Source organism: Oreochromis aureus, linkage group 18 (assembly GCF_013358895.1).
Source record: "Oreochromis aureus strain Israel breed Guangdong linkage group 18, ZZ_aureus, whole genome shotgun sequence".
In the NCBI taxonomy this organism is placed as follows: domain Eukaryota; kingdom Metazoa; phylum Chordata; class Actinopteri; order Cichliformes; family Cichlidae; genus Oreochromis; species Oreochromis aureus.
In genome coordinates this window covers 2,239,764-2,252,188 of record NC_052959.1, presented here as the reverse complement: position 1 = coordinate 2,252,188, position 12,425 = coordinate 2,239,764, and the positions used below count along the sequence as shown (strand labels likewise).

General features: G+C 39.6%; 1 protein-coding gene across 5 annotated transcripts in view; it reads right to left on the bottom strand.

The window, feature by feature from the left end:
• The window catches only part of LOC120434509, a 61,797-nt gene that overhangs the window by 13,747 nt on the left and 35,625 nt on the right, over positions 1-12,425 (bottom strand). For all 5 annotated transcript variants that reach the window (XM_039602687.1, XM_039602688.1, XM_039602689.1 and 2 more), the window contains 4 exons: positions 6,993-7,070; positions 6,584-6,740; positions 5,693-5,737; positions 5,080-5,547 (listed from right to left, as the gene is read on the bottom strand). In XM_039602687.1, the coding sequence (XP_039458621.1) occupies positions 5,080-5,547; positions 5,693-5,737; positions 6,584-6,740; positions 6,993-7,070 (748 nt within the window). The remainder of the gene's footprint in view (positions 1-5,079; positions 5,548-5,692; positions 5,738-6,583; positions 6,741-6,992; positions 7,071-12,425) is intronic.

Below are 12,425 nucleotides of genomic sequence, written 5' to 3'. Positions count from 1 at the left end.
TTACCTTTGTTTGAATGACGATTTGTACTCGCTGACTGCACAGATAAGGTACGAAAATATGTCAGGCTATGTCAGTAGCGGTTGGTCTTCAGGGTTTCTACTCCACGGCCGTGTTTCATACGGGTCCACATTTCCAATGCATGCTATTTTCTGCAAGTACCGCTGCTTCGCCTCTGGACGCAATCGGTCTCTATACAGTCCATTCTCCAAAGTCCTCTGGGTCTTTACTCCACTGCCGTATTTCATATGGGTTCAAATTTGCGATGCACTCTATTTTTTTTAAGTACCGCTGCTTCGCCTCTGGACGCAATCGGTCTCTATACCGTCCGTTTTCTTTGGAGCTGCTTTTAAGCATGATTCTTGTCGACGTCGTTCCAACACAGTGTCTCTTTTGATTCGTAGACCCCGAAAATGGCGCCGTGCTCTGCGGCGTGACGTAGGCTAAGGATCGGGATTAGGCTAAGCCAAGATATGGAGGACCTACCCCAGGACCTACCCCAACTTAATTTTGACCCAGTCCTTCTAAAAATAAAAACAAATATAGAAAAATGGGGCAAATAAAAATCTCATTGTGGGGCAAAATAAATATTGTAAAAATGATTATAGCTCCCCAATTTAACTATGTAGTATTGATGTTACCAATTGCGATACCGCCCGGTTTCTTTAAACAGTATGAAGACTTAATTAAGCAGTTTCTATGGGATGGGAAAAGGGCAACAATCAAGCTAAGTAAATTATATTCTCCTAGAGAGAAGGGTGGTTTAAGTTTATCCGATCCAAGATTATATTCAGTCTCATTCGAGGTGGCAAAATTGGTTAATTACTGGGGAAAAATCAAGCCTGACAGGAATGGCTAAGTATAGAGTCTGAGATTTATACTCCTTTCGATCCAAAAGGTATGTTGTCTTAAAGCTGCATTTCAACGAACCCAATTTTGCTTCACTCTAGCCAGGTATGGCTCAGTATACATAGAATTCTTAAAATATCACCTCATGTGCAGTTTTACTCATCTCTTTGGAACAATCCAGCTATTCGTATAGGGAAAAAAATTGTGTTTTGGAAATTGTGGCAGTCTCATGGCATAAATGTTATTAGCGACTTATTTAAAGATTGGGAATTTATGTCCTGTAGAGACCTTGTTCAAACATACAAATTGGAAGGGAAGGAAAATTTCTGGAGATATTTGCAAATTAGACATTGTGTGACGTCAGAGTTCAGAAGGGGACATGAAAATCTTGTTCTAAATTTTATTAATATGCCTCAGGAGCACCACACAGCATCTTGTTTTTATAGGTTGGTAAATGATAATAGAAGTAGGGAATGTTCGAACATTAAAACTTTGTGGCAGAAAGATTTAAATGCACCAATTCCAAACAAAAAATGGATGGGCATTTTGGCAGAAAATGGGATTTATGTTAAGGAGGCGAGGAGCAAATGCATACAATATAAAATTCTGCATAGATATTATCATACTCCAAGAAGATTACACCGTATGAAGCTTGTGCCTGACTATCTTTGTTGGAAATGTAAAATTGAGGCGGGGACTTTCCTACATTGTTTTTGGGAATGTTCCCTTATAGCTCCTTTTTGGAAGGAAGTCGTCACACTTTGGTCAGGATTAGAAGTGCCCTTAACTCCTGAATTGTGCTTGTTAGGAGACCGTTCTCATATTCCAAGAATTCATAATAATATTTTTACAGTTGTTATGGTTGGACTGGTAACTGCATCGAGGATTATCCTTAGACACTGGAAGACTACAGTACGTCCTGAACTGAAAGACTGGATCAGAGCAATGGCAGAGACTGCTTCCTATGAGTCCATGCTGAATAAACTTAAAAATGATACAGAAGACAAAGATGAACATTGGGACTACTTTTGGAGCTATCTGACGCAAACAGGAAATCATGACCATATTATCATAATCTGAAGGACTATTAACTGTGACCCCCGGTCCAAATGTTACTTTACCATCAATTTCATTTGCCCATTTCTGTGTTTCTTCTCTTGGAACCCACTGTTAGTTAGTTTCTCTTTTTTTTTTAGACTTGTAAGGGCAGGGGTGCACACCAGCAGTTTTGTTTTGTTCTTTTGTTTTGTTCTTTTGTTTTGTTTTTTTGTTTTTCTCCCTTTTATACAGGTATATGTTGTAAAATCAATAAAAAGCTTAAATGTCAAAAAAATATTTCAGTATATCCTTTCAAGGGACAATATTGAAGATATGACACTTTGATAAAGTGTAAAGTAGTCAGTGTACTGCTTGGATAACAGTGTAAATTTGCTGTCCCCTCAAAATAACTCAACATACAGCCATTAATGTTTAAACTGCTGGCAACAAAGTGAATACGCCCCTAAGTGAAAATGTCCAAACTGTGTCCAAAGTGTCAATATTTTGTGTGGCCACCATTATTTTCCAGCACTGCCTTAACTCTCTTAACTGGAATCCTCTTCCACTCCTTCATGATGATATCATAGAGGAGTTTGTCTTGGTCTCATTAGACCACAGGTAATCCATGTCCTTAGTCTGCTTGTCTTCAGCAAAATGTTTGTGGGCTTTGTTATACGTTATCTTTAGAAGAGACTTCCTTCTGGGACGACAGCCATGTGATGCAGTGTGTATGTGGGCATATTGTCTGAGCACTGACAGGCTCACCCTCCATGCCTTCAACCTCTGCAGCAATGCTGACAGCTTTCATACATCTATTTTCAAAAGACATCCTCTGGATATGACATTGAGCATGTGCGCTCAACTTCTTTGGTCGACTATGGCGAGATTTGTTCTGAGTGGACCTGTCCTGTTAAACCACTGTACGGCAGGGCTCAAGACTAACTTTTTGCCACGGTTGCTCCGTTCTGGTGGGCCTAAGAAAAAAAGTTAGGCGCACCCAAATTTTTCAGACAGATACTATTAATTTATAAATGATTAACTAAAAATCTTGTGAACACAAAGTTCTTTATTTGGAGCACATTTCTACAAGAAAGATAAGTTACTGAAAAACTGCTTGTGCTTAAAGTGTGTTGGCACTCTTTGGCAATACTGTAGGCAATGTTAAACTTCATCATCACATCGGCCTCCTCTGACGACCTGTTTGCTGGGAGACAGTGCATTTATTGCAGCATATAATGTGTTTTCTGGATACACTGTGCTTTTTCAGGGTTCAGAGATTGATGGCTCCGTGTCAGAGCACTGGCTATGAATTTCAGACGGATCAGGGCTTAACTTAACAAACCCACAGCTACATCCACTTCTGTTGGGCCTAGGCTGCTCACTAGGGCAGGGTATCAACACTGATTTCTATAATCCATTCGATTCCAATTCACAAGGTCCCGATTTGATTCAATTTTGCCTCAGACAGTCAGAAATATTATAATTCTGATCATTTATCAGCACTGATACATGTGAGACTACATCAGAATTGTGAACATCACAGCAGATGCCTTTGTGTCAAAGTAACTGAGAATAAAACACAGAAAAACATGAAGCAGATTTTCCTGGTCTGGCTTTTTATAGCAGATAACCTTAAAAATATTCTGCAATATTGCATAATTTTAAAAAGTTTAATTTTTTTCAGTATTGAACAGCAAAAATTAGGCTTAAGTAAATAAAAAAACAAAAGACAGCGGCCGACAGCGCTGTAAACAACGGTAGACTGGTGGGTAATAACCGAATGAATAATGCAGAAATTGAGATTTAACCTCCTAAGACCCCAACTCTTCCATGCCATACATTTTTATACATACATAAAAATACATGCATACATTTCAACACACCTGCGACCCATTTGCATCTGAGACCTTAGCTGTGTCCCAAAAAGTAGGCCGCATCCTTCGGAGGACCTGGCCTTCGCGGTCTACGTGGGCCGGGTCCTTCGAAGACCGAGAAGCCGGAAGTGCGAGGCTGTGAAATGGGACGGTCTAGCCTTCAGATTTGCGTCACCGCTGTCTCGGTGGAGTTTAATAAACTCGGCCGTCTGCTCCTTGCTATCTAAAATATAAAAGTACACTAGCGTAAATTCTTGACCGTCTCACACTTCTGTTTAGTCAGTTTTCTGTTTGACGTTTATTCAGCTGTGTGAAAATCCTGGAGGAACCCACCTGATGGACAGTTTTATTTAATCTAATCTAATGACTTTGATCTCAGCCAAACCGATTTACTCCGGAACAAATAAAACACCGAAAAAAGCCAAACAATTATATTTTTAAGTTATCCAAGTGACTTATATAGTTCATGTTTAACCTGAGTAGCGAAAGGCAGCGGGGTCTGAAAACGATGAAGCCGGGAGTCTGCTGCTCTCGCTGGCTCGAGTGACCATTGAAATCCCCGTCTCAGAAAATGTAGGAGCACTTTTGCAAATATGCGATGTCTTGATAAACCGAGCAGATATTTGAAATTTACACAGCTACTTTCTCGCCTGAAAATATGTTAAAAGTTTATTTTGTGACCCAGAAAGAGTAATAAGAGTAATATTAAAACTTAGTAGCGGCCACCATTGTTGAAAACTGGAATTGGCTGGGCCGCGCTATGAATTCTGGGATATGGTGGGCCACGAAGGACACACCCGACCCATTCTACAAATTCAGAGAAATGAAGGACGCATTTGTCGGGCGCATTTGAAGGAGTCGACGAATTGGGACAGCCTTCGTCGCCTGGCTGTGACGTAATCGGCCTTCAAATGTGGCCTCCGAAGGATGCAGCCGACGTCTTGGGACACAGCTCTTGTAACACTAACGAGTCACATGACACCAGGGAGGGAAAATGGCTAATTGGGCACAAATTTGACATTTTCACTTAGGGGTGTACTCACTTTTGTTGTCAGCAGTTTAGGCAATAATGGCTGTGTGTTGAATTATTTTGAGGGGACAGCAAATTTACACTGTTATAGAAGCTGTACACTGACTACTTTACATTGTATCAAAGTGTCATATCTTCATTGTTGTCCCATAAAAAGATATAACAAAATATTTACAAAAATGTGAGGGGTATACTCACTTTTGTGAGATACTGTAAATGAAAATAATAAAAAGTAAAACTGAAAAACTGTCATGTTTGATAACTGGGGATGTGACTAAAATATAAATTACCTTGCTCTAATCCTGCTGATGACTGAGTAATAGCCTCTCCAGCCAGAGATCCCAGACTATGTTCTTCTATGTCGGAGGGTGGGGAGACAGCACCAAGATCAAGCTCATACCCATTAGGGTCCGATTCTACAGAATACTGTCCCTGGGAACGCCAGCCTCGGATAGGCTCTGGCCCCAGCTCTTCTGACGAACTCTGAATGGGTTTAAATCCATGAGAATCATCTACCATAGCAATGGTGTCCAGGTCCTCTCGACTGTAGCTAATCTCTATGTCACTGTCTTCATCTGGGAATTCTGACTCAAAGCACTGAGTTCCCGTTGAAGCTTTGTTTTCAACACAAGACAGACTGGTGTCTGCTTCGTCACCGGCATTTCCTGTGCCCTCACCAGTGACAGTATTCGTCAATGGAAACAAAATATCTGCTGCGAAGGGGTCGCTGCCTTTGAAAGGGTCAGAACCAAAGCCATCTGAAAATCAGAATATTTAAAGAGTGTATGCTTGTAAATTTTGCTAAGAACAGTATTTAAATTGAGTAACAAAACAACGAAATGAACAAGAGCCTCTTTATGTCAAGTGAAGTACTGTTTAGATTAGTGGTCTATTATAACTCACCAGATGAGTCTGTTTTAAGGAATAGGTCTTCATTGAAGAGGTCATCTATAAATAATGTGAAAAAGAAATGAAATCAGTGTACTTTATTAATACCACTGCAACAAAAAGTACAGGTAAAAAAAGCATATATGATTAGTTTGCCAAAGAGAAAAATCATCATTTATCACACCATGTCACAGCCTAGCTCCCTCCAGTCCCTAGAGTTGAAGGAGTTTTGATGCCCAGCTTGGGTTGGTTTATTTTCTGACCCCTACTCGAGTCCTCTCCTACTCCAGAGTTTAAACCACATACACAGCCCCAGGATCAGAGCTGCCTGGTGTCCTAGTGGGAAAAGTTCTACTTGTGCATGAATTAAGTTGTCCCTTCTGACAGAAAAAAAGCTGTAGTCTTCATCAAACCCAGAGGCTGGATTTTAACAAGTCTGATTCCCAGTCCTCTGGCTGCCATAGTTCATGTCCAGTTCCAATCACCACCTTAAGGCCAAATCACTAAACCCTCAAACAATTAAATTACATCACTTTTGAGTGTAGCCGTAGTGCTTGAGTGTGTTCACATTCTAACAGGAAGATTAGGTATTGCAATGATCAACCACTTCTTCAAATTGATGCCAAACTACCCAAGCGAACAAAGTCACACTCTTCAGTGATTTGCTTGGAAAGATGCATTGGCACAGCATTTGAATAATTCAGATTTAACTGTCTGGGGGCTAGGTTGATGTTTGAGAAATGCAACTTTTCTTAACTTTTCAGTACTGCAATGCAAAGTGAACGGATACCCACTCCAATTCAGCAATGTGTGTCACCTCTTTCAAAGTAAAGTAGAGCAAAAAGAGTGCCAAAGTCTGAAATCCACAACAGTAATAGTAGCTCAGCCTCTGAATTTGTTACATACGGTCACACTGACAGCGGGCGAAGGGGTTGGCTTGGTAGAAGTCCAGCTGGCTGAGAGGGTTGGGGTTCATAGTGAACTCTTCCTGGTCTCTTTCGTTTTCCCCTTCGTTGTTGAGCTCCCCTTCCTCCAGGCCATCCTCTATGTCAGACCTATCCATCTGTGGACATGGGTGACAACCAGAGGTCACAACACCATGGCTCTATCCAAAACTAAGGAGGATGTCTTTGAGTAGTGACAGGTGGTGCTGCCAAGTTAGACTGGTTAAAGGTCTTTAAATTAATTCTGATTTCATATCAATAAAGTCAGCACTGATGACAATGTCAAGTTTTTGGATGGATTTTAGCCTAAAATGTTTTGCACATAATTCGTGCTATGCATGACACGACATGTTCTGAAAGAGCGAAGCTACCTTTGGTGAGCTGGTCCCACTGTCATCTTCTTCTCTGGTACCGACTAGATTATTGCAGAAAGGTGAACCACTGCCCCCCTGGAGGTGTTGGAAGCACAGAGAGAGATAGTTACTAGAATATCACAGAAAAGAAAACACAAGACACATAAATATTCTCCATGATAAAAACCTGCAAAAACTGTAGCATAAATATGAAAGACATAGAATAATATACTGACGAAAAAATATCACAAACAACTCTAGATCACACACTAATAGTCCACATGTGTGAGCTTGATTCATTTTTGACTCCCCAGAGAATACATGTGAATTCATATCTATATTTCCCTGCTAAATACTGATATTAGTTTTTATGGTCTAATAACTTTGTTAAGCAGTGTTTTTAAAATGTCTCATATTCAATGCCTTGGCTCCTCCAGTCCAAATGTGGAAATGCCCTGGAGAAGATAATTCATGCCAAACAGCCCCCAGTGCATCCATTGGATCGGATATAGCATAAGTGCACAAATGGCAGTATGAATGTGTGCGTAAATGAGTGAAATGGTGAATGGACTGGTTCTTATATAGCGCTTTTCTTCTCTACCTGAGCACTCAAAGCGCTTTATAAAACTTGCCTCAATCACAGAAGCACTTTTTTCTACATACATTTTCTTTTTAACATCCACACACATTTACATTCCGATGAATGTGTTAGTGATCAACTTGGGGTTAGTATATTGAAAGGGGATATTTGGCATAACTGGAGCAGCCAGGGATTGAACCACCAATGTTCAAATTAATAGATGATCTGTTCTGCCTCCGGAGCTACAGTCATGCCAGAAAGTGCAGAAAAGTGCTATATAAATTGATCGTTATATAGCACTTGAACTATATATGCTCATTAGGCATGTCAAAGTGCAATATAACACAGAAGAGTGTTTGTTATTTACTTTTTACTGACATTCAGCAATCAATATACGGTGCACTTTCATTTTAATCAGTAGTTGCAAAGTAACAGCCTAAATGTCCTGGTTTTTTTTTACATGCATGACCCACAAAAAAAAATAATTAAAAATTAAAAATTAAAAAACAAAAAAGCAACCCAAACCAAAACCCCAAAAAACAAAAACAGGAACATTAATGGACATAAAATTGTTATTACACCAAATCCGATTCCAGACTAGTACAATCCAAAGTCAATGTCCGGTCTGTGTAGTATCAGACAGTCCATCCATTTCTTCCAGCATCAAGTAAACGGGTTCCTCTTATATTTGGCGTCTGTCATTTGCTCCATCCTGTAAATGTCTACAGTGATGTCCATCCACATGCTAAGAGTTGGGCTTTCTGTGAGAGCCATTTTTTGTAATGGCTCTCTTGGCTGCCACCAACAAAATAATAAACAGATGTTTGTCTCTCTTTGGCCATCCTTCAGGCATTAGTCCAAAAAGTTAAATTTTGCTCTCCAAAGGCAGATGACTTCTTAAAGTTGTATTGCATTGTGTATTTCCTGCCACTAGGTTTTAATACCATGACAATCCCAGAAGACATGACAATGATTTCCTTTAGTATTTACCCAGTGAATTGCCCTCACAGCAAGATATTTGGTAAGGGGTAATAAAATATTTTGCTATACTTTCTGTGAGCCGCTACATTTCCATTGATATGTCCATAATGTTGTCCGTTTTTCCTCCCTCCATTTCCCACTTTACGTTAAAATATAGAGTTGAGTGTGTTTCCATGTTTTTAAGCCAGTTGTATAAGCCAGAAATAATGCCTCTATATTTGTTTGGGCTATCTTCCCTCGCAAACATGTCCAGCAGCTGTTTACTTGATTCTTGATACTGCTCTGATTCTTCCTTTTAGAACTGCTTTTTTCATCCCATGGAATATCGGGCGCATGTCACCATTGTCATTGGTTTCCAAATAAAAGTGGGTCTGCTCTTTAATGTGGGGATCTTTGAGTATGCTCGAATTCAATTTCCAATTTTTTATTTTTGGTTATAAGTTTAAGTCAATTGACAGGTATACAGGTGCATGACCGCTTAAATCTAGCCTCCCAATTTCACAAGTATTTATTTAATCTTCATCTTTTCCGAATATTAAAAAATTAAAAAAAAAAATCTATTGTTGAGTAGTATCTTTATTTTCTCAGTTTTGCTTGATTTTGTATGTTGCACATTTCTGTTAGAGATATCCAGTTCTGGTTCTAAGTTTATCGTTAGATCGCCTCCACAGATTAGAGGACCTACTGTCTCTGATACCATCATGCCAATATTTTTCTTGAGGAAAGGGATATCACTGTCAGGTGGTGCATACACATTTAGCAGTGTAATTGAATTCCTCTCAATGTTTCCCCTTATTGAAATAAATCACCCCTCCTTATCTCTTATCACAAATGTTTTTTCAAAATGCAGTTTGCTTGATAAAAGGATGGCAACTCCTCGTCTTCATCCAGAATTATGAGATGATGAAAATACATTTGTAAAACCCATTCTTTTTAATTTCTCTTGTTCCTTGTAGTTTAGGTGGGTCTCCTGTAGATATCATGCTTTGACTGATTCTTCTTGAGGTAGTAGAACCCAGTATAATCGGTCCACTCCCTAAACCTACATATGTAAACATTATACATAAATATTACAGCTATCCAGAACATCAGCCATAAAACGAACTCTTGATTTTAAATGAAATGAAATGGGGTTTGAAATTGAATTTTCCTCTCTCTTAGCACAGACTTCACCTCTGCATATTCCCTTCGCCGACGTAAAACCTAAGCTGCATAATCATGATCTAGGTTAATCCTATTTCAAATCTATCCAAATCCATGTTTCTGCCAGGCTGCTTTCAGTATTGTTTCTTTCAATCTGAAGTTTGGTGGCGGCTTTGGCACCAGAGCGCAGTGTGCTCTTTAGGGCTGCCACGATTAGACGACTAGTCACAATTACGTCGACTATCTAAATTGTCGACAACAAATTTAATAGTCAATGCGTCGTTTGAAGCTTTGTAAGATTCAGAAAGACGCAGGAATAAATAGTAGGATTTAAGAGTGTAGGAGTGTAATAACTGACTGAAACAGTAGGTGGCAGCACTGCATGTACAAGGATGCCAGCTGCCATTAAACCCCGAAGAAAAAGCAGTCTCCCGTATCGTAGCTGTATCCAAATTTCAGGCTGCATCCTTTGGAGGCCGCATTTGTAGGCCGATTACGTTACAGCGACACGACGAAGGCTTTCCAAATTTGGAGATTCCTCCAAATGCATCCTCCTTTTTCCCAGATTTGAAGGATGGGTTGGGTGAGTCCTTCGTGGACCAACCTATCCCAGAATTCATAGCGCGGCTCAGCCAATTCCAGTTTCCAACAATGGCAGCAGCTAGTTAGTTTTAATATTACTCTTATTATTCTTTCTGGGTCACAAAATAAACTTTTAACATATTTTCAGGCGAGAATGTAGCTGTGTAAACTTTAAATATCTGTTCGGTTTATCAAGACATCACATATTTGTAAAAGTGCCCCGACGTTTTCTGAGACGTCTGTTACCCACCAGCTCGATAGCTAGCCGGGGTTCAAGGCTCACCAGAGCCGGCGTAAAACACTAGACTCCCGGCACATCATTTTCAGATCCCCGCGGTCTTTCGCTACTCAGGTTAAATATGATATATAAGTCACTTAGATAACTTAAAAATGTTCTTGTTTGGCTTTTTTCAGTGTTTTATTTGTTCCTGAGTAAATCGATTTGGCTGAGATTAAAGTTATAGTTTCACACAGCTGAATAAACGTCAAGCAGACGACTGATTAAACAGAAGTGTGAGATGATCGAGAATATACTCCGGTGTCCTGTTATATTTTAGATGGCAAGGAGCAGACGGCTGACTTTATTAAACTCCACCAAAACAATCTGCAAATTTCATTAAAAGTTTAATAAACTATCATCTTGTCTTTATTTTTAGTTAGCACATACCTTAAATACTTCAAGCTGTAAGCTAATGATAGTTATATAAGAGCAGACACGTGCTGATGCAATAAGCTGTACATTTTACATCCAATGGATGCATGATCTGATTAGTTGACTAATTGAAAAAATTATCGGTGACTAGTCGACTATCAAAATAATCATTTGTGGCAGCCCTAGTGCTCTTTCCACCTGCAGGTCAGTGGAGTCGGGCAAATCCACTAGTGATGGAGACTCCTACAATCCTTGCCATATATAAGCCATATATTCTAATATTTTCTCTTCTGGATCGTCCCTTTAGGTCTATCAGCTTGTCGTCCATTTCGATTTGCAGTTTCACCATCTCTGTTACTGCTTCCTCCTTAAGTTGTATTCGGGTTTCATGATTCTTTCTTCAGCCTCTTCCACTTTCTTGTTTGTTTTACTTATATCCTCTCTGATTCCTTTCAGCTATGCACAGTTGTCTTTTCTGAATTCCTTTAGTTCTCTGATTGTTCTTCACTAGCCTCTGCTTGCTTGCCATTATCTTCTATGATGCTGTTAGCAGGTGAGATCTGGTCATCTGTGTCTCCCTCATGTAGCTTGTGTTGCATAGAGTTCTTTCTATTTTTTCCTCTTTTTTTCCCTATTTTTTGGCATTTTGAAGCCCTCACTCTTATTTCTTATTTTCACAAAAGAAACTTTACTGAATCAAGTTGCCTTGTGCTATTTTTAACTCAAACATAGGGAATGTGCTCTTCTATCCTGCCATCTTCTAGTTCAGTGTTTCCCAACATTTTAGAGCCATGGCACATATTTGACATTAGAAAAATCACACGGCACACCACCAAACAAAACTGTCACAAAAAGCATGTTGACAATTTTTCCCCACACACCAGGTATAGCGGAATGTCCCCAGTATACCTTTTTTGCTTTCTTCTGACCACTACTCATGCTAGGGTCTTCATCTGGGTTGGAGTTTTCTCCAGGACTCAGGTCAGATTGACTACTTCATCTTTTCAAATATTTATCTATTGCTATTACGCGCTGTGTCGTCTCACAGCATGACTATTATGTAATTTCTTCTTCGCCTTCTTCTGTTTTACTGGCAGTTGGCAACCCATTTAATTAGAGCAGGTAGTTGTACTGCCCTCTAGTGGAGGAAAGCTTAATTGTTCTGCCCGTTATTCATGCCGATCGCTTAGAGTACTAATCAGGTGGAACCAGATAATCTTCCACGGCACACCTGATCATTTCAGATGGCACACCTATGTGCCGCTGCACATCGTTGGGAAACACTGGTCTAGCTCACCAAACTGGAAGTCCCACAGTTATTATTATTATTATTATTTCATTTTGCTGTTACAAAGACAAAAGAGGACATTCTGTACAGTCTTTTTGACAGATTTTTGTCTTGACAAATGCAATATTTATGAATATGTGTAAAATACATATCATATCATATCAGAGTGTCACTGACTCTCTTTGGTCTCTGGTTATTACACCACTGCAAATGGCTCCCTGCAAA